This window comes from Panthera pardus, unplaced genomic scaffold (assembly GCF_024362965.1).
Source record: "Panthera pardus isolate Hobbes unplaced genomic scaffold, ASM2436296v1 HiC_scaffold_8, whole genome shotgun sequence".
In the NCBI taxonomy this organism is placed as follows: domain Eukaryota; kingdom Metazoa; phylum Chordata; class Mammalia; order Carnivora; family Felidae; genus Panthera; species Panthera pardus.
The window spans coordinates 114494203-114522072 of NW_026527013.1; the positions used below are offsets into that span (position 1 = coordinate 114494203).

A 27870-nucleotide genomic window follows, 5' to 3' on the forward strand; every position below is an offset into this window, starting at 1 on the left:
GTGCATTATTATGCATATAATCCCCCCATTTTCGGTATAGAGTCCATGCCTTCACCTATGCCTTGCATTCCCAGCCTAGACACCCTGATCCCCATATCCCTAACTCCCTGCTTCTCATCACCCTAAACTCATGTTCTGGCTGTCATATGCTGAATCTTTGGGCATCCTGACCTAAAGCAGATGGCTCTAAGCTTTCTCCATGGCCAGTTTAGGGTTCAGCTTTCTTGGGTCTATATCAGCTGCCACTCTGCCTTTCTGCTTCCAGAATGCTAACAACTGTTGACTCCTCTTTTTTTTTTTTTTTTCAATTTTACAGAGAGAGAGTGTACAAGCAGGGGAGACGAGCAGAGGGAGAGAGAATCTTAAGCAGTTTCCATGCTCAGTGCAGAGCTTGATCACACAACCCCAGGATCACGACCTAAGCCGAAATCAAGTCAGATGCTCGACTGACTGAGCCACCCAGGTGTCCCAACTCCTCTTTTATTTGTCTCATTTTTATAACTTTTCATCTTAAAAGAAAATCCCTTTCTGCAGTTTCAGTAGTTTTGGAGGCAGAAAAAATTTATGTTCAATCTATCATTATTAACCCAGAAGTTGCCAAACTAAATCTATTTTTAAAAAAATAATTTGGAGCACATTATATGTATACTCCCATTTACATGAGGGGGGGGGAAGATGAGACTCTACGGAGGCCAACAGATGCAAAAAAGAATTCTGGATAAGGGTACTCTTCATTTTTTGCCCCTCTAGACTGATGGATTTCTGTTTTAAACCCATGAGCATAAATTATTGCTAAAGAACTTACTTAAGATTACATTTTCAAGACCTAGCTCTATGAAATAAAGTATCTTAATGAAAGAGAGCATGCCATAGGCCAGCATGAACCTCCCTGAACCCATTACCTGCTCTAGCTCGTCAATGTATCAGAGAGAGTTAGAATCAATCATGCAGCTAGAAAGCACACAAGCTCTATGTTTGGCTTCGGGAATCTTGCAAAATACATCCCCTGCTTCCAAGTATAGAAACAACCCAGATCTTGATCTCTAATCCAGAAAAAGAAGAGTGTTATGAAACAGACCAGGCCAGACCACCTTAGCTCTTGGAGTATTTCTGGCCAGACTTGCCCCTTCCATTTACCATCTCCTCATCTGTCTACCTCCCTCCACTCCTTCCCCCACATTTGGGCACACACTGTATGTAGTTCCCAGCTGACTGCATCCTTAACATGTCTGTCTGAATGATTCATATATCACATATGCAAAGCTCCTCCAAGTCTATTCCCATGGAGCTTTTATTCTTGAAAAAACAAAATTGTGGTAGATCATAATGATTAACTCATCCAGACTGATTTGGTTCTATTATAGTTTCTACTAGCAAATTACTTAACCTGTCTATGCCATAGCTTCCTCACTGACAAAATGAAGATGATAATGACAGCCACCTTCTAGGCTCCTAGGGGGACTAAGTGAATTGATACTTGTAAATGTTTATTGAGCGCCTATTCTGTACCAGAGATGGATACACAGGAGTCATCAAAATAGAAATTCTTGCTCCCATGGAGCTTAAGGTCTAGTAGGAAGGGCACAAGTTGGTTAAAAAAAGAAAAAAGACACAAATAACAAATAACAATACCTTGTGCTAAGATTTCTAAAGGAAGAGTAAAAACGTGGTAAAAGTTACAACAGGAGACCAGTTTCTCAATTAATTCTCATAGCTCAGGCAGGAATTCAATGATTACACAACAAAAGGCACTTAGAAAAAGCTTCCTCTTAGCCAACACTTGAAGCATGTTATAGATTTTTCTACTTAGGATTGTCTTTTAAAAGAAAGGTCCCATATTTAAGATATTGGAATGTTTCAATAAACAAGTAGACAAATTCCAATGTGTCTATGCCTTGGAGAACAGGAGAGCTGTGCATGTTATTTTCTCCCCCACTAAAGCAAAAACGTGCCTATTTGTTCCCTATAGCAATAATAAAATTGATGGCGTTACTAAGCACTAAGTGCAAAGGCACTGCATGCCCGGTCTTGGATAGTCCCTAGTTTCACAATGCCATCTTTCTGGTTCTTGGGGACACTCCAGATGCCCCAGGGAAGATCTCAGAGCCTTCCCACCCCATCTCCACCTCAGGCTAATAGTTTGTTTGGCCTGTTAAACACATACTTGGTGATATGCCCTACACCATGGAACCCGACCATCTACCAATCTTAGATCCTGTCTAGGTATTCAGTTATAGTTGAAAGCAATTAGCAATAATGATTTATAATAATATTAAATCCCTGAGATGATCAACCACAAGGTCTCAGAGAGCAACCTAACACTATTGTCACAGGTAAAATAATTCAATGGACTAGGAATAGCTATGGATTTCCATCTTCTTTTCCTGAGTTATCTAGTGTTCATGGCTCTATACAAACCATGTTAGTCTGTGGCCTCCAGCCTAACTCTGTCTCTTGCTTTCATGGTCAAAGGGATTTCCCCAGTAGTTCAGTAAAAGAGAGAGAGGAAGGGTAATTTACTAAGTACTTCCCTTCCCTACAGTCACAAGGCCCATGCTATTTCCTATCTGAGACACTCAGCTTAGAAAGTGTTGATGAAGATGGCTGAGATGGAATGTAGAAGTTACCTTATGATAAAGAGAACATAGAAGACATACATGTATATACATGTATCCAACTAAATGTAAATATATGAAAGATAAGTCTTGGGTGATTGGAGCTAGATGTAGATCAAGGGGGGATTTAAGGAAGAATTGAACACAAGTTTCATTCATCCATTAAATATTTACTAAGGACCTACTATGTGCCAGGTACCATGTTATACACGAGGGGAACAACAGTGAGCAATATCAGTCATGCTACCTGTTCTCATGGAACATATGACAGGGTGGGAAAGACTGAAATAAAGCAAGTATTTTGACAAATGAATGTATGAATTACAGATTGACAAACATCTGTACGGAGGGGGGGGAGATGGTTCTAAGGGTGCCTGTAACAGGAACTTGACAAACTGGAAGCAGGAAAGGTTTTCTTAGGAAAGTGAAGCCTTCAGCTAATATCTGAAGGATGAGTAGGAGCTGACTGGGCAAAGGAATAAGGGAGAAAAAGAGTGTTGCAGACAAAAGAACAACATGTACAAAGGCCCTATGGCAAGGAGGAGCTGACACAGTCAGGGAGCTGGAAGAAGGAGCACAAAGAGGAAAAAGAATGACACAAGATAAGACTGAACAGCCAGACCTTGCAGGGCACTGGAGGTCACATCATGTTTTGCCTCCAACCTAACAGCCATAGGGTGTCATTAAAAGTTTTTAAAACTGATAGGAGAAAGAGAGAGAGCAGAATCACATTGTGGGAACTTGAGTCTGACAACAGACAGAAAGTTAGAGTCCAGGTGAGATATGATGGAAAATTGGACTGAGGTGGTAGCTGAGAAGACAGACAGAAGCAGATAAATTTGAATGTAATTTACAAGGGAAAATTGATAGGACTTCCAGAAAATTACATGTGGGATGAGAGAGTGCAAGGTATCTGCAATGACTCCTGTGTTTTTCCCTGGAGCTTGAAGAAGAGGGGCATAGCACTGGGAAAACTGGAAGGAAGGAGAGACAAGAAAGGTAGTGCACCTTGGAACTAAATGGGTATGTCAGTCTAGGGTCTGTCTTTCTGTCAGGAGCTGCTTTACATTTGGAGACCACACTGGAGGATTCTTCTCCTACCCACCCTCCTCCCCCCCGACCCCTGGCCCCAAACCCTGGTAGGCCACTGCAAAATGCTTGAACCCAGGGGCAGGAAACTCGGGATCAATTTTGGACTTTGCCACTGATTGGTTGCATGGTCTTAGGCAAGTCACCCCACCTCTCCAAGATTTTAGTTCCTTAAAAGGTCCTCGCCCCTTCCTCCCATATCAGAATCTCCTGAAGTATGCATTAAAATGCACATTTATGGACATTTGTATCCAATGTGCATAAACTGAAGAGAGAAAGCATAAACTGAAAAGAGTTCCCTAAGGTCATATAGGTAGTAAGAGCCATAATGAGGGCTCGAATCCAGGGCTGACTCACCCTAAAACTGTAAGAGATGAGTAATAGAGGAGAGACTGAAGAAGGTCCCAAACAGTGTATCCACAGTATCACTAGTGAATGTCATGATGTAATAGGGCCAGTTTTGGGACTGTATCTGCCCTTCCATCTCCTAGTTGAGCAGAGCCACAGTTAAGTTTCATTATCTCATCATTTCCCCTTCGACCCAGGGCAGGCACCACTGCACCCTCAACCAGAGACACACACAAGACTTTGACATTTTACAAAACAATCCTTAAGAGAAGCCTAAAATTTCCCTTTGAAACCAACTGGAAGAACCAAATTGACCTCAACTCTACTCTGAAGCTACTTTTCAACCCAGATACCAATAACATTTTTAAAGAGTTTCAGGATGCTGACTCTATAGAAACCATGACAAACATGTAATTGAACTTTTGAAAAATGAGGTTCACATATCAGCCTGTCATATGTTTTATGAGATGCTTTGAAGAAAGTCATGTGAAATTAAAGAGGGCTCTTTTTCAAAGCATCAAACTTCTGAGAAGAAAGTATCTCATTGGAAAAGATTTTTTTTTTTTCAATTATCCACACAAACCATCTCCAAAGTAGATCTGAGTTTCCAGGGCACTTAGAGCTTTTGAAGCTTCTTCATTGCTTCCCCATGGTTTCTGACAGGTTTGCTGTGTTTTTCCAACTAATCTGGAATAAAGTCTAGTACTTCTTTTGCATTCCCTTCATTGTCTGGTACAATGTTAAACATCTAACATAGTACTAGGTACATAATAGTAGTTCTGAGAATAAGCAGTTATCAAATACTAAATACTATACATGTATAACATGATTTGATCTTCACAACAACCCATATAAATGGGGAAACTGAGGTCACACAGTTAACAAATGGCAGAACTAGAATTATCACCCAAGTCTCTATGGTTCCCAATATCCATGAACCTTATACTCAGTTCCACATAACACTGGCACTTGCCAAATGACTCATCTCTTTCCTTCCTATTTCGTCCTCTCTTTCTTCCAAATGTATTCTCATGCTCTCTTTATCACTGGCATAGTTATAAAAGCCATTATCTTAAGGGAAAATGATGACTTTACTATCACAGATGAAACTGAAAAGTGCTAGAACTTTCTTAGATAATCTTAAATTCACATGCCAGTTGGTTCAGCAATTCCATTGCTAGAGATAGAGCCAAAAGATATACTCACACAAATATGCAAGAAAACCAAAACTATATGTAGTAATGTTCATTACAGCAATATTTTTATAGAAAATGACTGGAAATGACCTAAACATCCTTTAGAAGGAGACTGGATAAATAAACTATGCTAGATTTTATGGACTATTATGTAGCTCTTAAAAAAGAAGGTAGATGTGTGTTTTTGTGTGACTATGGAAAGATCTTCAGGAACTATTAAGTTGAAAAAGAAGAAACAGAACATTGTATGTAGCATGACCTCATCTTTGCCTAGTTAAACTAAATAAAAGATACATACATATAACAGGTACCATTTTTTAAGAATTTCCCAAAGTTTGTATATTCCCTTATCAGCTAATTTCTTTCCCTGAATTCTGCATTTACTGTTTAGTCTAAGGCGTAGGATTAGAGTTGGCATGGAGAAGAATATGCCATAGGAAAAGTGCCTAGCAGACAGGAAGGAGACAGAAAATAAAAGCTCAACCTTCAGGCTTGGTAGGCTCCAGGAAGAAGAGAGAGAGGAGAGGCAGAGGGTCAGTCATGTGTGTTGTGGAAATCCTGCCTCCCAAGCCAAAATCCCAGATGGTAAGTGTTAGGTTAAGGGGAAAGTTAAAAGCAGAGGGCCTCTTGTTCCTTTTCCACTTGACAGGCTGGGAAGATACTGCCTCATATAGTCCTCTGCACATTGCGTCAGAGATAAAAATCCTCCAAGAGATGTGATAAGGCAAAAAAAAAAAAAAAAAAGGGACTGAATCTAGTGGCCCAGGGCTGTTTTAGCTCCACATGCTGTGAGAGTGTACACAATTTCCACTGTACCCTGGAAAGGGGCACAGAAGCTACCTGGTAGTGTTGGCTAGCCAGTTTACAAAGGAGGTCTCCAGGGAAGTGGTAAGTGGGCGAGGCTGACAGTGAGGGACTGCTATGCTAAGAACCCCCACATTAACCCCAGTGGAATCCTAGATGGGCCAGGTCAGCAGAAGGGCCAATCTAAGGGAACACAGGCCTCACAGCTTCTAGCTGCAGGCTTCAGAAGCAGATACTAGCAGCTTCACCAGGGGGACAAGGTGTGGCCAACACTCCCACCACAGGACAGTTAATTCCCACACAAATTCCCCACAGTGTCACCTTGGACAGGAGAAGGCAGGAGAGTTGGCCAAAGGGCCAAAGGGCCAAGCCTTTCCTTGAAAGGAGCCATATCAAAGCAACAGGAGACTGTTTAAAGAAGAGACTGAGCTCCCATTACTTGGCAGAATTACTTGACTTCCTTTCTACCCAATGGGGAAGGACTTGCAAGGGAAAAAAGATAACATATTAGAGCAACACAGAAGTTCTGCCTTTTGTAGATCCAAGTTAATCTGTGAACAACTACACAAAAATATTATATATTGCACAAAACTTCCAGAACTCTTGGGAGAAGTTACCTCTGGGGAACGGGACGGGGGGTCAATGGGTATGCAGAGAGGGAAATTTTATTGCTTTTATAACAGGAAATTTTAAAACATTTTAGATAGTTATCACCAGAAGCACCTTTGGTGATAGAAAATTAAATAGTCTACTTTCATTTATACTCTACTTCTGCATTTAAAAAATTAAAATAGTACTTTACTGGAAAATAATGATTTCTTTAATTTTATTGGTCACTGATGAGCTCTCCAGTCCCATATTTAAACCAAAAGGGACTCAAATTCTGTAAGAGTACATCATATTTAAATCCCACTGAAATAGCAGTATCAGATTAACTCTCACAACTTATCAAACTCAACGCCCAAAAAACAAACAATCCAGTGAAGAAATGGGCAGAAGACATGAATAGCACTTCTCCAAAGAAGACATCCAGATGGCAAACAGACACATGAAAAGATGCTCAACATTGCTCATCATCGGGGGAATACAAATCAAAGCCACAATGAGATACCACCTCATACCAGTCAGAAAGGCTCAAATTAACAACTCAGGAAACAACAGATGTTGGAGTGGATGTGGAGAAAGGGGAACTCTACTGCACTGTTGGTGGGAACGCAAACTGGCACAGCCATTCTTGAAAACAGTGTGGAGTTCCTCAAATTAAAAGTAGAACTACCGTATGACCCAGCAATTGCACTACTAGGAATTTATCCAAAGGATACAAAAATGCTGATTGATTTGAAGGGGCATATGCACCCCAATGTTTATAGCAGTGCTACCAACATAGCCAAATTATGGAAAGAGCCTAATGTCCATCAAGTGATGAATGGATTAAGATAGTGTGTGTGTGTGTGTGTGTGTGTGTGTGTGTGTGTGTGTGTGTGTTTGTGTACACACACCTACACACAATGGAATACTACTACTCAGCAATGAAAAAGAATGAAATCTTGCCATTTGCAACAACATGGATGGAAATGAAGGGTATTATGCTAAGCAAAATCAGTCAGAGAAAGACAGGTATCATGATTTCACTCATATGTGCAATCTGAGAAACAACTGATGAACATAAGGGAAGAGAAGGAAAAATAAGATAAAAACAGAGATGGAAGCAAACCATAAGAGACTCTTAAATACAGAGAACAAAGTGAGGGTTGATGAGAGTATGGGGTGGGAGGGTGGGTTAAACTGGTGATGGGCATTAAGGAGGGCACTCTTCAGTATAAGCACTGGGTGTCACATGCAAGAGATGAATCAGTGGGTTCTACTTCTGAAGCCAAGATTACACTGTATGTTAGCTAACTTCAGAGAAAACAAAAAAAGTTTAGCTCTTACTTAATACGTATCAGAAATAATTCCCCAAATGAGAGGTTTATAGTTATAAAAGATTCATGTGTTCATTTATTCATTCAATAAATTTTTTTAATTTGTTTATGTTTGTTTATTTATTTATTATTTATTTATTTTTTAAATATGAAATTTATTGTCAAATTGGTTTCCATACAACACCCAGTGCTCATCAATAAATATTTTTGAGAGCTTGTCATGTACTGAATACTTTCATAGGTACTGGAATACAGTGATAAATAAAACAAAGCCCCTGCCTTCCAGAAGATTCCATTCTGGTGGAGGAGATGAACAATGAACATGCATGCAAAAATACGTAAGTGATGCATCTCAGCTAGTACTGGATGCTATGTTAAATATAAACCAGAGCTGAGCCGTCAACCCACGAAAAGACATAGAGGAAATGTAGTGACATATTACTATGAAAGAAGCCAATCTGAAAAGGCTATATACTATCTGGTTCCAATTATAATGATATTCTGGAAAAGACAAACTGTAGAAACAGTAAAAGGATCAGTGATTGCCAGGGGATGGGAAAAGGAAAGGATGAATAGGTGGAGCACAGATTTGAAGGGCAGTGAAACTTTTCTGTGTACTCTAATGGTGGGTACATGTCATTATACATTTGTCAAAAATCATGGAGTGTAGAGCAAGGGTAAACCCTAATATAAACTATTGATTTGGAATGATAATAATGTATCAGTATGGGTTCACTGATTGTACCAAATGTACCACTCTGGTGGGATATTGGTAAAGGTGGAGGTTGTGCACATGTGAGGGTAGGGGTTATATGGGGAATCTTTGTACCTTCCACTCAATTTTACTGTGAACCAGAAAATACTCTAAACACTGAAGTCTACTGTTTTTTAAGTTAAAAATGTAAATTAATCAAGGTAAGGGAAAACAGTGAACATTAGTGGGAATTATTTTGAACCGAATTTTCCCTGGACTGTTAGTAAATAATTATCACCTAAAAATACTTCTAGGAGGTAAAATTATACCACTTCCAGAACTTCATCTTTTACTGTTTTTTAAACACAAAATAACAAGATTTTGTGTTATTAAGAAATAACAGATTAAGAAACAGTGAAAATTATGGGACATAAGGAAGGTTAGGTGTGATGGTTAGTTTTGTGTCAACTTGACTGGGCCATGGGGTGCCCAGTCTTAAACATTATTCTGGATAAGTCTGTGCGAGTGTCTATGGATTAATGTATGAATAAAGCATATCGTTCTCCCCAAAGTGGGTAAGCCTCATCCAATCCACTGAAGGCCTGAATACAACAACAATGTTGAGTAAGGCAGAATTCACCCGCTCTGCCTGAATGCTTGAGCTGGAACACTGGTCTTCTTCTATCCACAGATTGAGACTTACGCCAACCTGGTCCACAGGTCTTCAGATTCTGGAACTATATCATTGGCTCTCCTGGGTCTAGCTTGCCAACTGCAGATCTTGGGACTTCTCAGCCTCCATAGCCATGTGAGCCAATTCCTTATTTCATACATATAAACTCCTACTGTACACACATAAGATCTCCTGTTGGTTCTACTTCTCTGGAGAACCATGACACAGTAGCATACTTACCTGAGGCTCTGTTAGAACTTGGAGTCAATGGAGCACAAAGTGAGGTGAGTATTTTTATAGTAAATTTTTATAAATAAGTAAAGGGAGGCTCAGAGGTCCAGGAGTGAGGTTAGGATGTGGCAGAGCTAGGCCTCAAACTCAATTTCAAACCCCAATTCTACAGCTCCCTATAGCCACACATATTAAATGAAATGGGGGTTTTATTTAAATTCAAATACATTTAGTGAGGACAGAGGAATATCAGAGCTGATAGTGGCTTAAATGTCCTTCAGTTTGGCTGGGGACTGGCTTTTCTTGCCTTGTTTTAAGTACATACCTGGGAGATCTTGGGTCACAAAGTGTTGCTGAATTTTTCAACACTGGCTCCCAGAACACAGAGGAGGTCCCTTGGTAGATGCATTCCAAACTTGGTGCACTAAAGAGACTGTTAGGGTTCTTGGGGTGCCTGGATGGCTCAGTCGGTTAAGCATCTGACTTCACCTCAGGTCATGATCTCATGAGTTCAAGACCCAAGTTGGGCTCCGTGCTGAAAGCTCAGAGCCTGGAGCCTGCTTCAGACTCTGTCTCCGTCTCTCAGCCCCTCTCCCTCTCGCAAGCACGCTCTCTCTCTCTCTCTCTCTCAAATATAAATAAATATTTTTTAAAATTACTTAAAAAAAAGAAGAGAGAGAGAGACTGTTAGGGTTCTTGAGTCTGTAAAACTGAATTCATTCCCAATGTGTGAAATGCTCATTGTCCCAAGTCAGACCTTGGAATCTTAACCTCTAGGAACTTTCCAAAAAGCATGAGTTTTGGAATCTGACAGACTTGGATTTGAATCCAGTTTTGCTACCTCCCAGGTGCATAATCATAGGTGAGTTACTTGACCCTTCTGAACTTCAGTGTCTCATCTAAAATGTGTAGATTATTTGATTTGTATGAATGGATTTGGCCAACACAAATTTCTCAGCCATTTCCTATGTGTCATACAAGTGCCAGATGCCAGAGATAGGAAGATGAACAAGGTAAAATCCTCTACTCTCCAGAAGTGTCCACTCTAGTAGAGAAGAGACACATAAATTATCATTCTAATGCCACATAATAATTTCAATAGACATAGAGTGGTGGCATCTCACCTTTGCAGAAGCTTCTAGTGCTAATCTCTATCCAATTCTCCTTTCCTTCTAGCCTCATGAGAGGACTATGCTTCTGCCCCCTTGCAGTTAAGCAGGGCAGTATAATAGGATTGGCCAGTGGGCCAGCATGACACTCTCAGTATTCTCTTCTGCCACGTGGACCAGGAGAGCCAAGTGTTCTGGATGATACAGGATAGTGGAGCCTCCATCAGCTCCTCCATGCAGGTCACTGAGGGGAGCTGCCCGAGAGAGTGAGGACCCAGACCTGAAGCAGACTTTGATTGAGCAAACAATAAACGTGTATTAAGCCACTGAAATCTGTGGGTTGTAAGTCACTACAGCATGATCCAGCCTAATTCATAAACCAGCCTACAAGGAGGGAAGGAGCCAGGGACTGAGTGCTAATTGGTGAGTGAGAGAAGAGCCAGGGGAAGAGGTGAAGAAGGACCATGAGAACAGAGAGGAAGGCAAAGCAAAGGCCAAGAGAGTTGCAGTGGCCTGATAAGATGGGTAACAGCAAACAGCTGGGATGTGCAGGAATGAGAAGCAAGGGGGAGAGAGGCACGACTGAGGAGGCAGATGACATCAAACTGTGGAGAGCCTTGAGGGCCCTGTTAGTAGCTTGGCCTTTACCCTGGAGGATGGGAACCACACAAGTCTTCCAAGCACAGGGGTGACGTGCTCACATAACCTCTGAGCTACATAGAGGAGGGACCGGGACATGACTAGAGGCAGGAGACCAAGACGAAATCAAGCAACTTACGGAAAGTACCTACTGTAGTACCTGACAGACAGAAGTATATCACTTCCCTTTCCCTTCCCCTGCTCATGTATTAATGTGGTTCTAGAAACTAGCCAACTCTGTAGCTTGGCAATCTTACTTTCATAGCTCTTTAGTAATAAATGCTTCATTACATAAGAATTTATGTACAAGGATGTCTCCTGCAGCCTTGTCTATAGAAATGGAAAAACGAAAATAAACTGAGTGTTCATGGAAAGGAAACTGGTTGAATAAATCATGGAACATGCTATATTACATATTATTAAAAAATAGTAAAAGCTATGTTAACTGACCTGGATAAGATGTTCATGATATAGAGTTAAGTGAGAAAAAAAAAAAGTTGCAGAGTAATATGCATTATATGATTCATTACTTGAAAAATAAATTAAAAAATAACGCACTCCTGTAGGTGTAATTATGGTACCTGTTTGTATCCATTCTTGTGAGTCTGTGGCAGCATCTGGGAGGTGGTACAGCTGTTAACAGCAGTCATCTCAAGGGGCTGGTAGACTTGCCACAGTTACAATTAGTATGTGCTACTTTTATAATTTTTTTAAATTAATAGAGAGATATACATAAAACACCAGTAATGCCCTTCCTATGGTGATTATCATCAATTGCAAAAGCATAAAAACCAATCTTCCAGCCAGAAGATTCCTCTTCTGATTGAAGTTTCCTCTTCCCACTGGAATGTTTTTAAATCAGATGCTCTACTTCAAGTTCACTGTGATTACTAAGTCTAATGGATTAGACATAGACTCTCAGGGGATTTAAACGGATCTGGGCCTTTAATGTTAATTATTCCATGAGAGGAAGCCCTGTTCATTTTTAGGAAATGAATGGGCCTTCCCATCAGGATAAGCAAATTACTCTGGGCTGTGGGGAAAAGGCAACCAATCTTCCAAACGAATTTATTGGCATTAAAAGACCAAGGGCATGCAAATCAAGCTGAATCATTGAAAGTTCTTTGAGGGCCACGGCCCTGGTCCTAGCAGGTGCTAATGAATTCACTCAAACTTAATTAAAGCAAAATGCTAACCTCAGCTACAGAATAGCTAAGCTCAAGTCTCCTGGGTTCTCATGTGCCAGCCTTTTCCACTGGGCATTATGAAAAATAACTAGGAGATACTGCCATGCTGAATTTAAAGTGTCTGTAGGAGATCTAAGTGGAAATGTCCACCAAACACTGAATATGTCTAGACTGTCAGTGTAGAATGCATAGGAGTTCTGAGCCATGGACATACACTTGGGAGTCATATGTGTAAAAGCAAAAGGGTAAGTAAACCCACAAAGGGATGACATGACAGAGGTAGTGCCTGGGATGGTTTAGCATGCTCATAAGATATGCAGTTTAGAGGGGAGGTTAGGAGCACAGAGTCTCTGGTTCCAATCTTGGCTCTACCCTACTGGACACTCTTGCACTTGTTACTCAACTTTTCTAACTCTCCATTTTCTCATCTGAAAAATACAATTGATGATCATAGCTCCCTTAGAAAACTGGTGAGGACAAAAGTGAGATAATCTATGCAAAGTACTTAGAGCACTTGGTACACAGGGAGCCCTCCCAAATGTCACCAAGTTCAGGGATCAGCTAAGACAACCAACCAAATTGGTACAACCCCTATCTGTCTATCACAGGTGCTGGTATCCTTTGAATAAGCAACTCATTTCTAGGAAACTATCCCAACTGATACACGCGTACACATGTGTGAGATCACAGACTGAGAATCAATCATAAGAAGGAAGGAGTGAGGACCAGCAGGGAGGCCAAGCAGGAAGGCATGGTCAGGAATTTCAGATTTGATAGTGGAAAAGTAAGACCAGCACTAAAATACTTCCTTTGGATTTGGCAACAAAGTCCCTAGGATGGGGCCAAAACTGTTCAGGACGGAAGCTAGACAGACTGTTTCCAAAGCAAAACAGGCAGCATTACTAGCATTCCATAAGATACAGTAACCCAGGGACATCTTGAAAGATGGCTAAAGGAGGTAGAAGTACATTTTTTATTTAATCAATATCTTTCTGAGGATCAAAGTAATACATGATCAATGAAGAAAACCTGTAAAACAAAGAAAAGTACAGAGAGGAAAAAGTACTGCCTATACCACTTTCTAGCAAGACCTACATTTTTTCCTGTGTGTGTGCATTTACATCAGGGTGTGCACAGGACTAGTTCATCTTGTTACATGACAAGCATAGTCTGTATTTGCTCAATACTTTGAAAACATATTATTTAAAGACACTCGAGGAAAACTTAGAAGAATATTCTCATGATTTCAGAGTAGACTAAGACTTTTTATGTGTGTCACAAAATCCAGAAGCCATAAATGAAAGGATACAAAGTCTGCTTCATCTAAATCTAAACTTTTTGCGTGGCCAAAAAAAAAAAAAAAAAAAAAGGCCACTATAAACTAATAGGAACATGAATGATAAATTAAAAATGCACATGAAAAACAAAAGTTTACCTTTCAGAGTATATCAAGAGCTCCTTCAAATCAGTATGAAAAGGATCAATAACCCAACAAAAACTCAGACGAAGGATATAACAGACAGTTGGTGAAAAGTGAAATAAAAATTCTTCTCACAGATCTGACCAGATACTCCAACTTACTTGTAATCAGAGAGAAGCAAATTAAAACTCCAGTGAGATACGTTTTTCCCTTATTAGTCTGGCACAGATCAGGACTGATAATATCATGTGCTGACAAGAGTATGAGGAACAGGTGTTCTCACTCCTCACCAGAGGAAGCATTAAATTGGTACAACCTCTGTCTATCACAGTTGCCAGTATCCTTTGAGTAAGCATCTCCATTTCTAGGAAACTATCCCACTGACACACTCACATGTGTGAAATCACAGACAAAATTATTCATTGAAGTTTTATCTGTAATAACAAAAGGTTGGAAACAACCTAAAGTTCCATCAATGGGGGATGGGTTAATAAATGGAATACAAGGGCCAAAAGGAAAGAGGCAGTTCTCTATGTCTCGAAAAGAAACGATTGCTAAAACATATTCAATAAAGGAAGTAAGCTGCAGACCGATGTAATTAGTACACCGCCACTTACGTAGAAGAATAAAACTAAATCATGGGAAATAGGAATGTTTTGCTTATCAATGTATGGAGTATTTCTGGAAGGAATCACAAGACAAAAACCAGTAGAATTGCTTGCCCCTGAAGAGATAAACTGGTTGGCTCAGGCAGGGTGGAAATGATTAATTTTTCACTGAGTACCCTTTGGTACCTTGTGAATTTTGCGCCATTGGTACGTGTCGCCTATGCAAAAACTAAAAAGTAAAAATACAATATTTTAAAACAAAATGAATCGATAGGCCATTTTATTTGTCTTTATTTTTTGGTGGCTATTTCTATTTTTTTTTTAGCTGTCTTTCTCCATCATGCTTTGTCTGCCTTGATCCTTTCCTATTTCCCTTCTCATACCCTCTGTCCCTTGCCCCACCTGAATATAACAACTTTTAAAAAATTAGCATCTGCTGGCAATTTTGTACATACTGATAACTATACTTTATGGGTGTGGATATCATTCAATTTTCACAACCACCTCCAGAAGGGAAGTTTTCTTTGCCACAGTTTGCAAATGAGGAAACTCTGGCACAGGGGGTTGAAGCCTTGCCCAAAGCCATACGAGCAGTAAATGATGGGGCCAGCATTTAAATCAAGTTTGTCTCTGAAATCCATGCTTCTTTTAGTAAACTGTACTGCCCACAATATGGAATAAAGATACATACGTATGTTTTTTTAGATTATTGAATAAAGTATTACAGTCTTTGTAATTTGAAAATCAAGTGAGCTTAACATTTTATATGACCTATAAAAAGCACACATACAAAGAAAGCTTTATGTATCAAACTATTTTCTATTTCTAAACTCTTGATGATTATTTTCTACAGATCAATTGAAAGGATAGCCCACCTTTCATTCATTCATCAGCCCCAAGTATCCAGCATGTGCTCACAACTGTGCTTGCTGTTCATTGACATTGAAAGCTAGAGCCCTCGGGAAGCTCTCAGTCAATTGTAGAGAGAGCAATATCAATGCTTATTGGGCTCTCCTATGTGCCAGGCAAAGCGCTAAGTATTTTACATAGATTCCAACAACTGTATGATATGAGGTATGATTGCTACCCCTCATTTTATGAAGGAGAAAAATGAAGCTGGGGAGTTCAATAACTTCACAGCTGACCACAGCTTAAAATTACAGAACAGCGATTTGAACCCAGGCAGGTTGGCTCCAGAGTCATCACGACACTGCCTAGAAATGGATTAGTACAGCACATGACGCTGCGGAAGAGCCCAGAGGAGAACCCTCACTATTCCTGGAAATGGGTCAGCGAAGACTTCCGGGAAGACGGAGGCACAGTCTGTCTTGATGGAAGTTCAGAACTGAGAGATGTCATGGCATCCGCAAGATGTCATTCTACCCTGCCCTGAAACTGTTATGAGAAGACTTACATCCTTTGGGGAGGAAAAAAAAAAATTAGCATATGTCTCATGTGGTCTGCCTGGGAGCTGTGCCATATAAATCGAACCAACTTTCTGACGGGGAGTTTTACATTTTACTCAATATTCTGAAGTTTGGCTATGACGCAGTCAAGTATCAACCAGGTTCCTGTCATCATGCGGGTGTCCTCAGAAGGAGGCAGGGGTTGGATTTAATAGCACTGTTTGTTTTCTTAGTGCAATGTCCTAGAAATATGCAATAGGACTATAACGGAGATGAATCAAGAGGAGGATGCAGTACAATAAGACACAATGCCAAGAATAACAGCAGGATAAGTGATTCCTTGTGATTTGGGTACAGTTAACAGCTAAACTTATGACCCAAGAAGCAATCCTTTGGGGACCCTAAGAATGCTTCAGGGCTCTCCTCATCCTGTCCACTAAGGGCCCCAAAGCTGGATTCCTGATTCATCAGCCGGGTTGGAATGGGACAGTGACAAAGCAGAAATCACTAAGCCTGTGGGTTGCCACTTTGCCATGTCTAATTCTCTCACTGTGACAAATCTCCTGTCCCTCACTTGGCCATGGCTCAAGAACTGATCTACTGGCATGAGTTGGTATCTGGCTAGGGAAACTCAAGGGCATCTAATTCTGTAGAACAGAAATTCTGCCCTGTGCACATCCTGCCTCCCCCAAATTCAGCTGATAGTTGGTGTCTACATGTTTATAGAAACTGCTTCCTTCATTTTGGGGACATTGCAGCAGCACACTTTGACCAAAACTATTTCTTTCCTTAAAAAAAAACAAAAAAAAAAAACAAACAAAAAAAAAAAAAACAAAAAAAACTTTATGGCTAATTGCTTTTGAAGTGTAAGATCAAATAATGCCTTTGATACATGCTTTTCCTACATTCCCTAAATAGTACACATATAATAACCAATCTCTGGATTGCATTGATTTTTGCCTCCAAAATATCCATGTATTCCCTTGGGCCCACTGGTGTGCTGGAAGATGTTTAACAACTAGTTTTGGGGTGGGGGGCGTAGTGTGTAGCATTTGCCAATTTCCATAGTGTAAACACTCCCACCTTGTCTAATATGAAGCTACCAAAGGAAATCACTGGATGCAGAGTTGGGAAGAAGGGAGTACAGTTGGCTCTCTTGAGCTGAACTGGCCAGCCCCAACACACCTCTACTTGAGCTCCATCCCGGTCTTTCTCAACAGCCATTATTTACATCACCCCTACTTGGAGAATTGCCCAGAAAGTAGTATTGAAAAGAAAAGCCGATAACACACTATGCACGGTATTTTTCTATTTCCCATATGTTAACATATATATAGCTACATAGAAAGGTAGCAAGGATGATTGCAACCTAATGATAACAATGACTACCACTCAGTGAGAAGATTATTTTGCAATTTTTTCTCTTTTTGCCTTCCTCTATTTTCTCAATTTTCAACATTGAACATGTATTACATGTGCAATTTTTTAAGTTAAAAATAATTAAAATTTTGAATATTGATCTGTTTCTGCTTGTATGATAACTAATAAGTCTGCTACCTCCTTGCATTGAAAGTCTGGGCCTTCGACATCTTCCAAATTGGTTTATTCTGCCCATGGCCTCCATGATCCTAGGCATGTCAAAATGGGCGGCACCCCAAGCAGCCAATGGTTCTTTTGGATTTCCAAGAACTATTTCCTAATGTAGAGTATCCTGCTTCTATAGTTTCATGAAGAATAGGCTCTGGATTATTAGGTATGGCGAGTGAAGATCTATAGAATCACTGAATGCTGGAGCTAGAAGGAAATTTAGAGAGCATCCCTCTAATGGGTCCCTGAGATGGGAGGGCACTTCATCCCAAATCCTCCCATTATTCATTATCCCAATGCCCATATCTTCCAGCAGTGACACTGAAGAAACACAAGAAACCAAAGATTCAGTAATGCAATGAAAAGACAAGCCTAATTCATGAAAATCTTATATTCAGACAAAAGTTTTTGCTGGCAGCAAAAAACCCCAACCTCCTTCTAAATTCTGCAATCTAAGACAAGTCAAGAAGGCCAGAGTGGTCTTCACAAACTTGGTCAAAAGAGTGGCCACACAGTATCAGCTGGATACTGTGAACCCAGAACCCAAATTTCTTCTCACACCTGACCTGCCCCAGTCTATATTATATACCTGCTGCCTTCGATAGCTTTACTGGGGCCTCAGTCAACAAACTTACCACAGAGAAAGGAGTATATATTACAGCCTCTTTGCCAATCGTCCTGAAGGACAAGAAAAGCTGAGGCAGTTAGTAGCAATTGCTTAGGTTCCAAGGCCCCCCAAAAATCTATGGGAATGCATACTCTCCTTTTAAAAGCTAATCAGCTCCCAAGAAGACAATTTCAAATGCCAGAGTGGAGGAAACCATTTCCATGCATCTTGATCACTTGCCAAGTTGACTAATGCAACAGGCCATGCCTTCCTTCCTGACAATACCTTTCACCTGTAGTAAAATAGCACAAAAGAAACATGGCCTCCAGGATGGGAGACATAGGGCCATCATCCCACAGAGCCCTTGGGGAACACAATACTGCTGCTCAGACCCAGACCACTATGGAGACCCACAGGAGGAGCTACAGGTCCAGCAGACCAAAGTGAAAGACCAAAGTGACAGCAGACTACCAGCCAGCTTTCTGGGAACCCAGGCATCTAAGGCCAGCCCTCACAGTGAGGGAAGCATCCCCTGGAGCCACAGCCATGGTCTTCAGATCAAGGCTTCAGCTATGCCCTGTGTACAACCACACCCATACATAGCTATATAGAACTCAACAACTCAATAGAAATCACCTGTGATTATTTGACCTGCTTACCTGGATCTGAATTCTTCTGTGATAAGTTTAATTAATCCAGGTGGACCCTTCTTCAGAATAATAAACCCCAATGTCTCAGAACTACGGAGTGTTCAATATGTCCAAGGTGTATTCATGGAAATTATTCCACCACGAGAACTAGAGAGACCTTTCCTACCTTCATAGATTCAGCTTGCTAAGTAGAACATACATGAGGCTTAGTTTGGAAATACAAAGACACTTTCTTTTTAGTAAATAAGTAGCCAAAAGGGCAGGGAAAGGAGATGAAAAACGTCATAGCCAGCCCAGCAGAATCCCCTGGTCTTACCATTACATGTGATGCTTTCAAATGGGTTCTTAGTACCTTAATTTTGAGGGAAAGAGTAGAAGAAACCAACCAATGCTTTTGCATGCTGAGTTTCTGCCTATGACACTGAACTCAAGAGAACTGAGACCTTTAGAGAAACCAAAGATGGTTCAAATGACTTGTGAGAATAAATTAACTCTGTGCTCCTTTCTGACATGATGAAGTTTCCTAATTGTAAAGCAGAACCAGCAGCCACCAACACAGAAGACCTACCCCACAGATGGAGAAGAGATGGAACACTGAAACTGAGCCTGAATGACCTCCCCAGCCCTGCAGCAAGAGGCCAGTGGGGCTCCTTCAGGATCAGCAAAGCAAGTTCTCATCACCAAACCAGCTTCAGAGCAGCTGGCTTGTTAACATCTGGAGATCCAAGCACTCTCTTCCAGGTTTGAAGACCAAAGGAAAAGGGATGTGATGAGGGGGGCGGTCCCCAAGGCAAGGGGAGTCTACATTGTTGCCCCAAGAGAGTCCACTTCCCTCCTAAAATGCCTGGGATTTTCCACTTTGGTAGGGGAAGGTAACAAGGCAAAACAATGAGGGCCTCCTCATTGACCACCATGTGCAGTTAGGCAGCAGGAACCCAGCAGGCCAATGTGCCTCTTTCTTGGGTTCAGCAGAACTAGACACAACCCCAGCATGCCTTTGCCCTTAGAAAAGCTAAGGCCAGACTAGAAACTCACCAGGAGCTACAACTGGGCATCAGAGTTAAGACAGCAAAGGATAGGACTGAGACTGGGACACGCTGGGAACTGTCCAGAGCTCTGGTCTCTAGGCCTGGCTGTCCTGCAAGATCAGCCAGCCCTTTCCAAGGAGACATACCACATGTCCCTAATATTCTCTCTCCACATAATATGACTACTTTTCCTAAAACACACATTTCCCAGAGTCCTACAGGCCTGGAGTCTGCTCAGCCGGACTCAATCCCAGAGGAGCTGTTAAATAACTCACTGTTTCAGTTTGCAAACCTTTTACGACTTAGTGACAAGTGAAACTACATTCTGACAGCAACTGCAAGTTCCTAGTACTCAGTGACTTCTCTTTTTTTCTTGGGATACTCCCTCCCGCTAAAATTACAGACCCACCCACCCCCAATACCTGGAATAAAGAAGAGAGCACAATACCACATTTTAACCTATGAGATGTGGAGAACAGCTCTTCTCCTGAGAACCTAAGACCAAATAGAAGTTACTTTTTCTCCCTCACCTTGAATGCATTGATGAACTCTCTGAACTGAACCCCAACAACATGTAGGAAAGCAGTCATGGGCAGTAATTCTGAGGGGCACAGACAGGACTAGCTTGCCTGGATAAGGTGGAAAAGGATGCAGAGCTACTTGGTTTCTCTTCTACCTGCCTATATGTTCCCATTTGTCCTATCTCTCTTGGTCTCAGCTGGCAGCTACTTTAAATCAGCAGTGGAGCAATGCAGCCACTGAGGTTATTAGTTAATAAATGCTGACAGCATGGCCTTTCCTGGTCATTTGTACATGTTAAAATATGATGCATGAGCTCTCCAAGTGGAAGATCCATTGAGATCCAAAGAAAGGAAGCTATCATGGTGGAGTTACAGATGTTGTGTTAATGTTCTGGAGCAAAAAAGAGCCCATCTCTCCCACAAGCAAATGCCAGCCCATGGCATTGACACTAATATAGATCCTAGAGGCTAACAATATGCAAAGTGGCAGGCAGCATCCTCCAACCTCTCCACACACATGCATTCTCACCTCCGCACAACTTGCTCTTTCCTGGCTGCCAGAAGCACAAGATCTGATCTCCTCACCCTTGCAGGGTCTTCCCACTTTCCAGACTTTGAATAATGATGAGGGCCATGGACAGGGAAGGCTGAGGGCTTCTGTCATAAAAACACTTGGCAGCAAGCCTTGGAAATGGTGTAGGAGAAAAACACAGCTGGGCTCAATATTTAAATTGAGAGATCAGGTTTGGGGATCCTAATGTTCTCAAAAAAGAGGGGAAACCACTTTTTTTTTCTGCATTTTTCACTTTTGCCATAAGGCGTTTCCAACAAAATACAGAATGTCATTTCTTTGGAGGAAAAATGACTGGGAGACCAGCTGATCACTGGCACAGTAGCCTGGCTCATTCATAGCCTCCCTCACAGGCAGGACAGCGTGGGCTGACAGAACTGGGCTGAAGGAGCTCTCCAACGCAGAGACCCTGAGCCGCAGAATGTTACAAAGAGCACATGTTTTCGGCTTCCTTCCTATGTGCCAGGGATTTTTCACACGTCATCTCCTTCAGTCTTCACAACAGCTGTATGGGAAGAACTGCTATTATCCCAGCTTTATCAGATGGACAAACAAGGGGACAGATCCTTCGGGTAACTTAGCCAAGGTCATACCACAAGTGGCAGAGCTGGGCTTTAAACCCATGCTGTACAACTCAAAAGTCTGTACTCTATGATATAGAGAACTGCCTAGGTGGCATCCACACAATGGGAAATTAAAGTGTGTGGATATTTGCATACAAATGTGTATGCGTGTGCGTGCAGTGTATATGCCAATCCTGTAAATACAGAGGTGAGTCCCTAGGTAGCCAAGAAAACCTCACCCAGGTTAGGGTAACAGGATTTAGGTGAAAATACTGTGGGTCAGAAACTACCTCTAAGGAGAGGAGCTGGAAAGGAAGGAGACTTACTTTTCCCTGTATGCCCTGACGTCCTGTTTGAACATTTTATCATGTATGTGTACTTCCTACTTTAAAAACTTTTAACTGAAAAGAAATACCGTATGTTGTCGTTGAGTCACTAGGTATTTGAAATCTACTGAGTCATATTTTCTAAAAGATAGATATATGAGAAAAAGCAATCCCATGCTAGAGAGGCCTATTGCATGCATCACAGGGTGGGCAGGGGAGGTGGGTTCATTCATTGCAGAAGAGAGGACTCGGCTGGGGGTGTCTGAGTTGCTCAAGACCCAAGAACAGTAAAAGCGAAAACATTCAACCAACCATCCTCTCCCATTTTCATTTTCAGACAACCCCCGCCCCCTACGGCCACAGGACCTGCCTCCATTTAGAAAGTCAGTGAAAGAATGAATGACCTCACTTTCCCCAACCAGGCGGGTCCTAAAGTGTTTTTCACAAAACAAAACTTGAGTAAATCAATTTATGTTTTAAATACTGTAGCAGAGGTCCTTGTTTTAGCAATCCTGATGAGATCTTTGCAAAGAAGCTGATTGTGATAACACTGTGTTTTGTAAATATTTCTTTCTTCTTCTTTTGTTTTTTCTTTTTTTTTTTTTGGTGCTGTACAAGGGTCCTAGTTTCAACCTGGAGCCAATCTTCAGAGCTGCCTGGGTGTCTGGGAGACTAGCAAGGCAGCCTGGTCTAGAGTTCATTTGCATGAGACCAAGGACCCTCCTGCAAGAGACGTCATTATAAGGGCTGAGGGAACCTGTACAAGCTATACAAGCTCAACCCAGTAAGGTAGCCTGGGGCGCTGGAGGCAAAGCATGATTCAGAGCCTGAGAGCCCAAGTCTGTGTTAGGAGATTTCTTCCCAGCTACCTCTGGACTCAAAACCAGTCCTACGCAGGAGGGAGCGATGAACACAAGCTCTAGAAAATTTCACAAGGTCCTCCTTTGACATGTCAAAGAGGTGAGTAGTATTCTTGCCACTTCTGCTCTGAACCAAGTGGGCATTGCTAACTTGAGGGCTCCAGCAGAGACAATACCCACCTGGTCTCCTCGGGGCTCTCTCCCTGAGGAGCAGGATCACCCTCTGACCAGCAGTGGGGACAGCACTAGCAGCACAAGACAACCCCCTCGGCAGAGGGATCAAAGTGTTCACTGGGAGGGTCCCCAAGGGGCCACTAGGGAGAGAGCAGGGCTGAGGCTGAGCTGGCTGAAGTGGGCTGGAAGAGGTGAGAAAGAAACTGGCAGATGCCACATCGTGGCACAGAGGAGTCATTTATGTGTGCACCTCACACCATGTCTGGAAACCCCTAGAGACAACTGCACGAGATTTGGGGGCAGTCAGGCAGTTCTGCAACAGCTGGTCACAGAGAAAGCCAGCAAAGAGAGGAAAGTCCTGCAGATGGCTCGCTGTTAGTAGCATCTTACTTGTAACCCCAAGCTAGTGGGCTATGATGTGGTCTGAGGAAGCTCAGGTCAAAACGTCTTAGGTTTTTATGACTATGAATTAAATGGAATACTAAATCCTAGCCTGTTAATCTGGTAATGAGAGCACTTCTTAAATCATAGTCAGCCTTAGCTTTTTGCCCCCCCTCCTGTAAAACTTTGTGCATGACTTCAACTTTACTTTCCTTCTTAAGACATGCCAAAATGCTGAGTCACTAAAAAATAAATAAATAAATAAATAAATAAATAAAATTAAAAAAATAAAAACAAAAAACAGAAAAGAAAGTAAAGGAAGAGTGATCCTGCCTCTTAGGCTAGCTTGGTATGACCTAAGCGGCACTTTCCGCCCCCCCCAGTTGTGATTCCTGTGATGCTAAAGGACGTCACATTGCACAATCTTAATAAGGTTTCCAATCAGCCCCACCCGCTCTGGCCCCACCCCCACCCTCCAACAGAGATTTATCAAATGTGGGATTTTCCCATGAGTCTCAATATTAGAGTCTCAAGCCCCAATAAATATAAGACTGGGGATGTCTGAGGCTCATTCTGCCCTCGAGCCCACCAGGAACGAAAGAGAGCTCCATCTGCCCTCCAGGACTCCAGCCATGACCTTCCTCTCCACAAGTAAGTGAAGGAAATCCCTAGCCCTGGAACTGCCTGGCAGCCGGGCCGGCTGAGGGAGGGGTGTGTGTCTGCTGGGAGGGCTGGCAGGCAGCCAACAGCCAGCAGCACAGCTCCCCCAGCTGTGCGGTCTGCTCACTGGCTGTTCTCCCTTCCCTCCGGTACAGGCGCCTTCAGTCCACTCGCCTTCTCCCTGGGGCTGCTCCTGGTGGTGGCTACTGCTTTCCCTACCCCGGGACCCCTGGGAGGAGATGCCACCTCAAATAGACTACCACTCACCTCTGCAGACAAAATGGAAGAACTCATTAAGTACATCCTCGGCAAAATCTCTGCACTGAAAAAGGAGGTGGGTAGGCTCAACTGAGGGTGATAAAGGGCCTGTGTGGGCATTTACCTCCTGCGCCCTGGATGTGGACAAGGGCTCCTGCACTGGGAGGTCTTTGCTGGGTTCTGGGGCAGTTTAGATTTCAGGCCAAAGGGGCAGACGTCTTCTGTATTTCTCTTCTGCTGCTGGTCTCAGGGAGTTCCTTTCCCTCCTGGAAAACACACACTGGGGTTGAAATCCATGCCCCTTGGCCCATTCCCAGCTCCATACTTGGCATGGGCTGGGTGTCACTGCCTCTCAGGACTTCCTTTTCCCTAACCAAAAAATAATGTCTACCAATTTTCTTTGTGTCTCTTGCACTTTGGAAGCATTGGCAGAGTGCCACCTGAAATAGATGTTGAGCTTCTCACAAAAATCACAAAACTTTCAGGTTATGGAAGCTCAGTGGTTAGGGATTCCCCAGAGTCATTCCAGCATATAAGATGCATACTTGACAGCCCACCAAAGTGGCAAAATCATAAGTAGGTTAAAGCAGCTCCAAAGCTTTAAAGGTAAGGTCGTTTGGCTCTGTCTGGTAGAAAGGAAAGAGCGCAGGAGGGGGTATTGGGAGCCCTGAACCAAATCTAGTTCTGGTTCTGCTGAACCAGTTTTGTGATCTTTGGCAAATTCCCTACCACCTCTGGGCCCCATTTGTAAAATTTTGGAATTGGACTAGATGATCTCAAAGGTCCTTCTAGCTGGAAAATTGGGGCTCAAATTACAGTCACCCAATTATCATCAAAATTGCTGTCATTTATTGACTACCTACTATGTGCCATGCACTTTATGTAAATAGTATGCCTCATCTTCACAAAAAACTTACAAAGGAGGAGTTTCATTATCCCCAATTTGGAGAGATAAGGACACCAAGACTCAGGATAGGCAACAAGTGTGAAGTCATAGGTGCCCAGAAATGAGCCCAAGTGTGCCCATCTTCACGAGACCTGGCTTGTCTGGATGCTGATGTGGTGTGACTTCATTCTCTTAGAGGACTTCCTGCCTGGGTAAAACATGAATCGGCCCTCTAGTGGTGTTTGTTTTGGGGGCACTTCTTTGACAACAGTTCTGGTATTCCTCCCCAGATGTGTGACAACTATAACAAATGTGAGGACAGCAAGGAGGCACTGGCAGAAAACAACCTAAATCTTCCGAAACTGGCAGAAAAAGATGGATGCTTCCAATCTGGGTTCAATCAGGTATGAACACATCACATTCACTTTTAACTATTCCTTAGTCAAAAGTTCTCCCTCTGATATGCAGTGTCTGTATGCATATAGACCAGGCAGACAACAAAGGGGATAAATGTAAAGAACATCATGTAAATTTCACAAGGAAACCAACCTGAATCTCTCTGAAGGCAGCTTACTTTTGAATGCAATGGTTAGAGATAGCCCTTCTGTATTGGGATTTCTGCGGCCATCAAATGTTAGAAACCCCAGTAGGTTTAGCTAATCCATCCTGGGTAAAGTTGTCCTTCTCTTCGTTGCCTGCTGTTAGCAGGATCCCAGTCTGCCCTCTATGTAGAGGTCATTCTCTACACCCTCTTCCTTCCAGACAGTGGGATATCCTGCACTGACTTCTGATTATTCCATAAAAGGAGGTTTCAGCCCAATATTGACAAGGACAGGAGTGCAGCCAGAAGGAAGAGTATTAAGGGGAGTATCAGAGAAAGACCCCTTTGGCACATTCCAGCATCTATCAGGTTTTGGGTAAAACTGATTAAGTAGTGTCTCTGTCCAGATATTTAAAATGGGGAAGCTGATGCTGTCTGATGTCTCAAAATATGATGCTAAAGGGTGTTTGAAGTTCCTTGGAGGAGCAGAGGGAGAAGTAGCTGAATTATAGCAATTTTAACTTTTTAAATTGATTATACCTTCCTAGCAATAACCGATTTCCCCATCTTTTCTCTTAGGAGACCTGCCTGACAAGAATCACTACTGGTCTTCAGGAGTTTCAGATATACCTGAAATTCCTCCAGGACAAGTATGAGGGTGATAAGGAAAATGCCAAGTCTGTATACACCAATACTAACGTCCTGCTCCAGATGCTGAAGCGTAAGGTGAGCATTTCCTCATCCCCTCCCTTGGTGTGAGGAAAACAGGCTCAAAGAAAGGAGCCTAGACAACTTGGGAATGCAAAGCCAATTCAAAAGAGATGGCCACATGTAGAGGAAAGGATCTAAGGAAGATTTTCTGATAGTTGAAACTTTTTGTGTTTTCTTTCGGTTCTCTTCTGCAAAAGACATTAATAACTATATTTAAAACTGTTAAATGAGATTTTAACATCAACTTCTACTATAATGGCTTAAGATGTAAGAAAAAAAAATCTGTAGAGGCAGAAGGAAGCACATCCAATCCTGCTCAGTGATCTATAATAACAAAGAACAGAGGGCATAACAATTATTTTAATATTTTAATTATTGCCAACTGATATTTTTGTCACTGTGGTAGTTTCAACTCTTTCCCCTTACTTTTTGCTGGAAGAGTTAATGCGGAAAAATGTTTAAAGGCTAGAAGAGCAGGTACCAAAGGCCTTGGTCACTACCAGCTAGCCATTCAAATGCCACCTAATGGAGGCTTGATGGCACAGCATGTGGATGAGCCAAACAAAGTGCACTAGACAGAGAAGCAGGCACATGGGTGTTGATACTGCCACTGCCTTTTCTAGCTGTTTGCCTTAAACCGGCGCTTCTTCCACTTTAAAACACACACCAAATCCCCAGGAATCTTGTCACAGCACAGGGTCTGATCCAACAGGTCTGGGGGGAGAGCTGAGACTCGCATCTCTAACAAGTTCCAGGGGATGCCCATGCTGCCGTGCTCTAGAACCACACCTGGAGGTGTAAGCCCTCCTACAACTACTCAGCCTCATGTCAGTGGGTCTGTGGAAAGGTGCTTCCCAGTCCCCCTTACACCACAGACCAGTGGACCCTCAATAGATGGCAGATGGATGGGGCTTTGTGCCAGGCACTGTTTAGCATAAGGGAAGACAAGACACCATGGCCGCCCTCGAGATGCTCATGGTCTAATAGACATAGATTAGCAAAGTGGGGAGTAGGATTCAGTCGCCATGAAAGGGCTGCAGGATGGGCTCAGGTGGGCTCAGGGGAGAGCCACCTCCCCCTACCTGGGCGAGCCAGGGCAGGCAGCCCCACCCAGTCTCCTTCACCCCGAATTTGAACGTCTTCCCACAGCACAGAGCATCCCGCCACTGCAAAGGATTTGTTCAATACTTAAATAGTTCTTTTTGCTTTCTTTTCCCTTCAGGGAAAGAATCAGGATGAGGTAACCATCCCTGTCCCAACCGTAGAAGTTGGCCTGCAGGCTAAGCTGCAGTCACAGGAAGAGTGGCTGAGGCACACAACAATTCACCTCACCCTGCGAAGGCTGGAGGACTTCCTTCAGTTCAGCCTCAGGGCTGTTCGGATAATGTAACCTGGGCATCTAAGATTGCTGTAGTTCACGGGCATTCCTTTCTCTGGTCAGAAACCTGTCCACTGGGCATGTAACTGATGTTGTTCTCTGTGAAGAACGAAAAGTATGAGCGTTAGGACACTATTTTAATTATTTTTAATTTATTGATATTTAAATATGTGATGTTGAGTTAATTTATATAAGGAGCAGATATTTATATTTTTTATGAAGTGCCA

The 27870-nt window shown here is 42.3% G+C and overlaps 1 protein-coding gene and 1 long non-coding RNA gene across 3 annotated transcripts in view; one reads left to right on the plus strand and one right to left on the minus strand.

Moving 5' to 3' along the window:
- LOC109263816 (uncharacterized) overlaps positions 1 to 27696 on the minus strand; it is a 62949-nt gene extending 35253 nt beyond the window's left edge. Inside the window, exon 1 of the long non-coding RNA XR_002078407.2 lies at positions 27598 to 27696. This is a non-coding gene — a long non-coding RNA (uncharacterized LOC109263816). The remainder of the gene's footprint in view (positions 1 to 27597) is intronic.
- On the plus strand, positions 22553 to 27655 carry IL6 (interleukin 6). 2 transcript variants are annotated; one of them, XM_019443581.2, is made up of 6 exons: positions 22553 to 22754; positions 23802 to 23860; positions 24025 to 24203; positions 25304 to 25417; positions 26134 to 26280; positions 27488 to 27655. In XM_019443581.2, exons 1-6 carry the CDS (start codon positions 22744 to 22746, stop codon positions 27653 to 27655), a joined length of 678 nt encoding a protein of 225 aa, XP_019299126.1. In that variant the 5' UTR covers positions 22553 to 22743. The 2 variants fall into 2 exon arrangements, with proteins under 2 accessions (XP_019299126.1, XP_019299125.1); XM_019443580.2 differs by lacking the exon at positions 22553 to 22754 and having other exon boundaries at positions 23479 to 23860.
- Positions 27697 to 27870: the final 174 nt, after the last annotated feature.

Excerpts from the sequence above, each read along its gene's own strand:
- IL6 (XM_019443580.2), top strand. The coding sequence starts at position 23,767 with ATGTCTGAGGCTCATTCTGCCCTCGAGCCCACCAGGAACGAAAGAGAG. Across the intron at positions 24,204-25,303 it reads TCTCTGCACTGAAAAAGGAG|ATGTGTGACAACTATAACAA; the intron begins GTGGGTAGGCTC and ends ATTCCTCCCCAG. Across the intron at positions 26,281-27,487 it reads TCCAGATGCTGAAGCGTAAG|GGAAAGAATCAGGATGAGGT; the intron begins GTGAGCATTTCC and ends TTTTCCCTTCAG.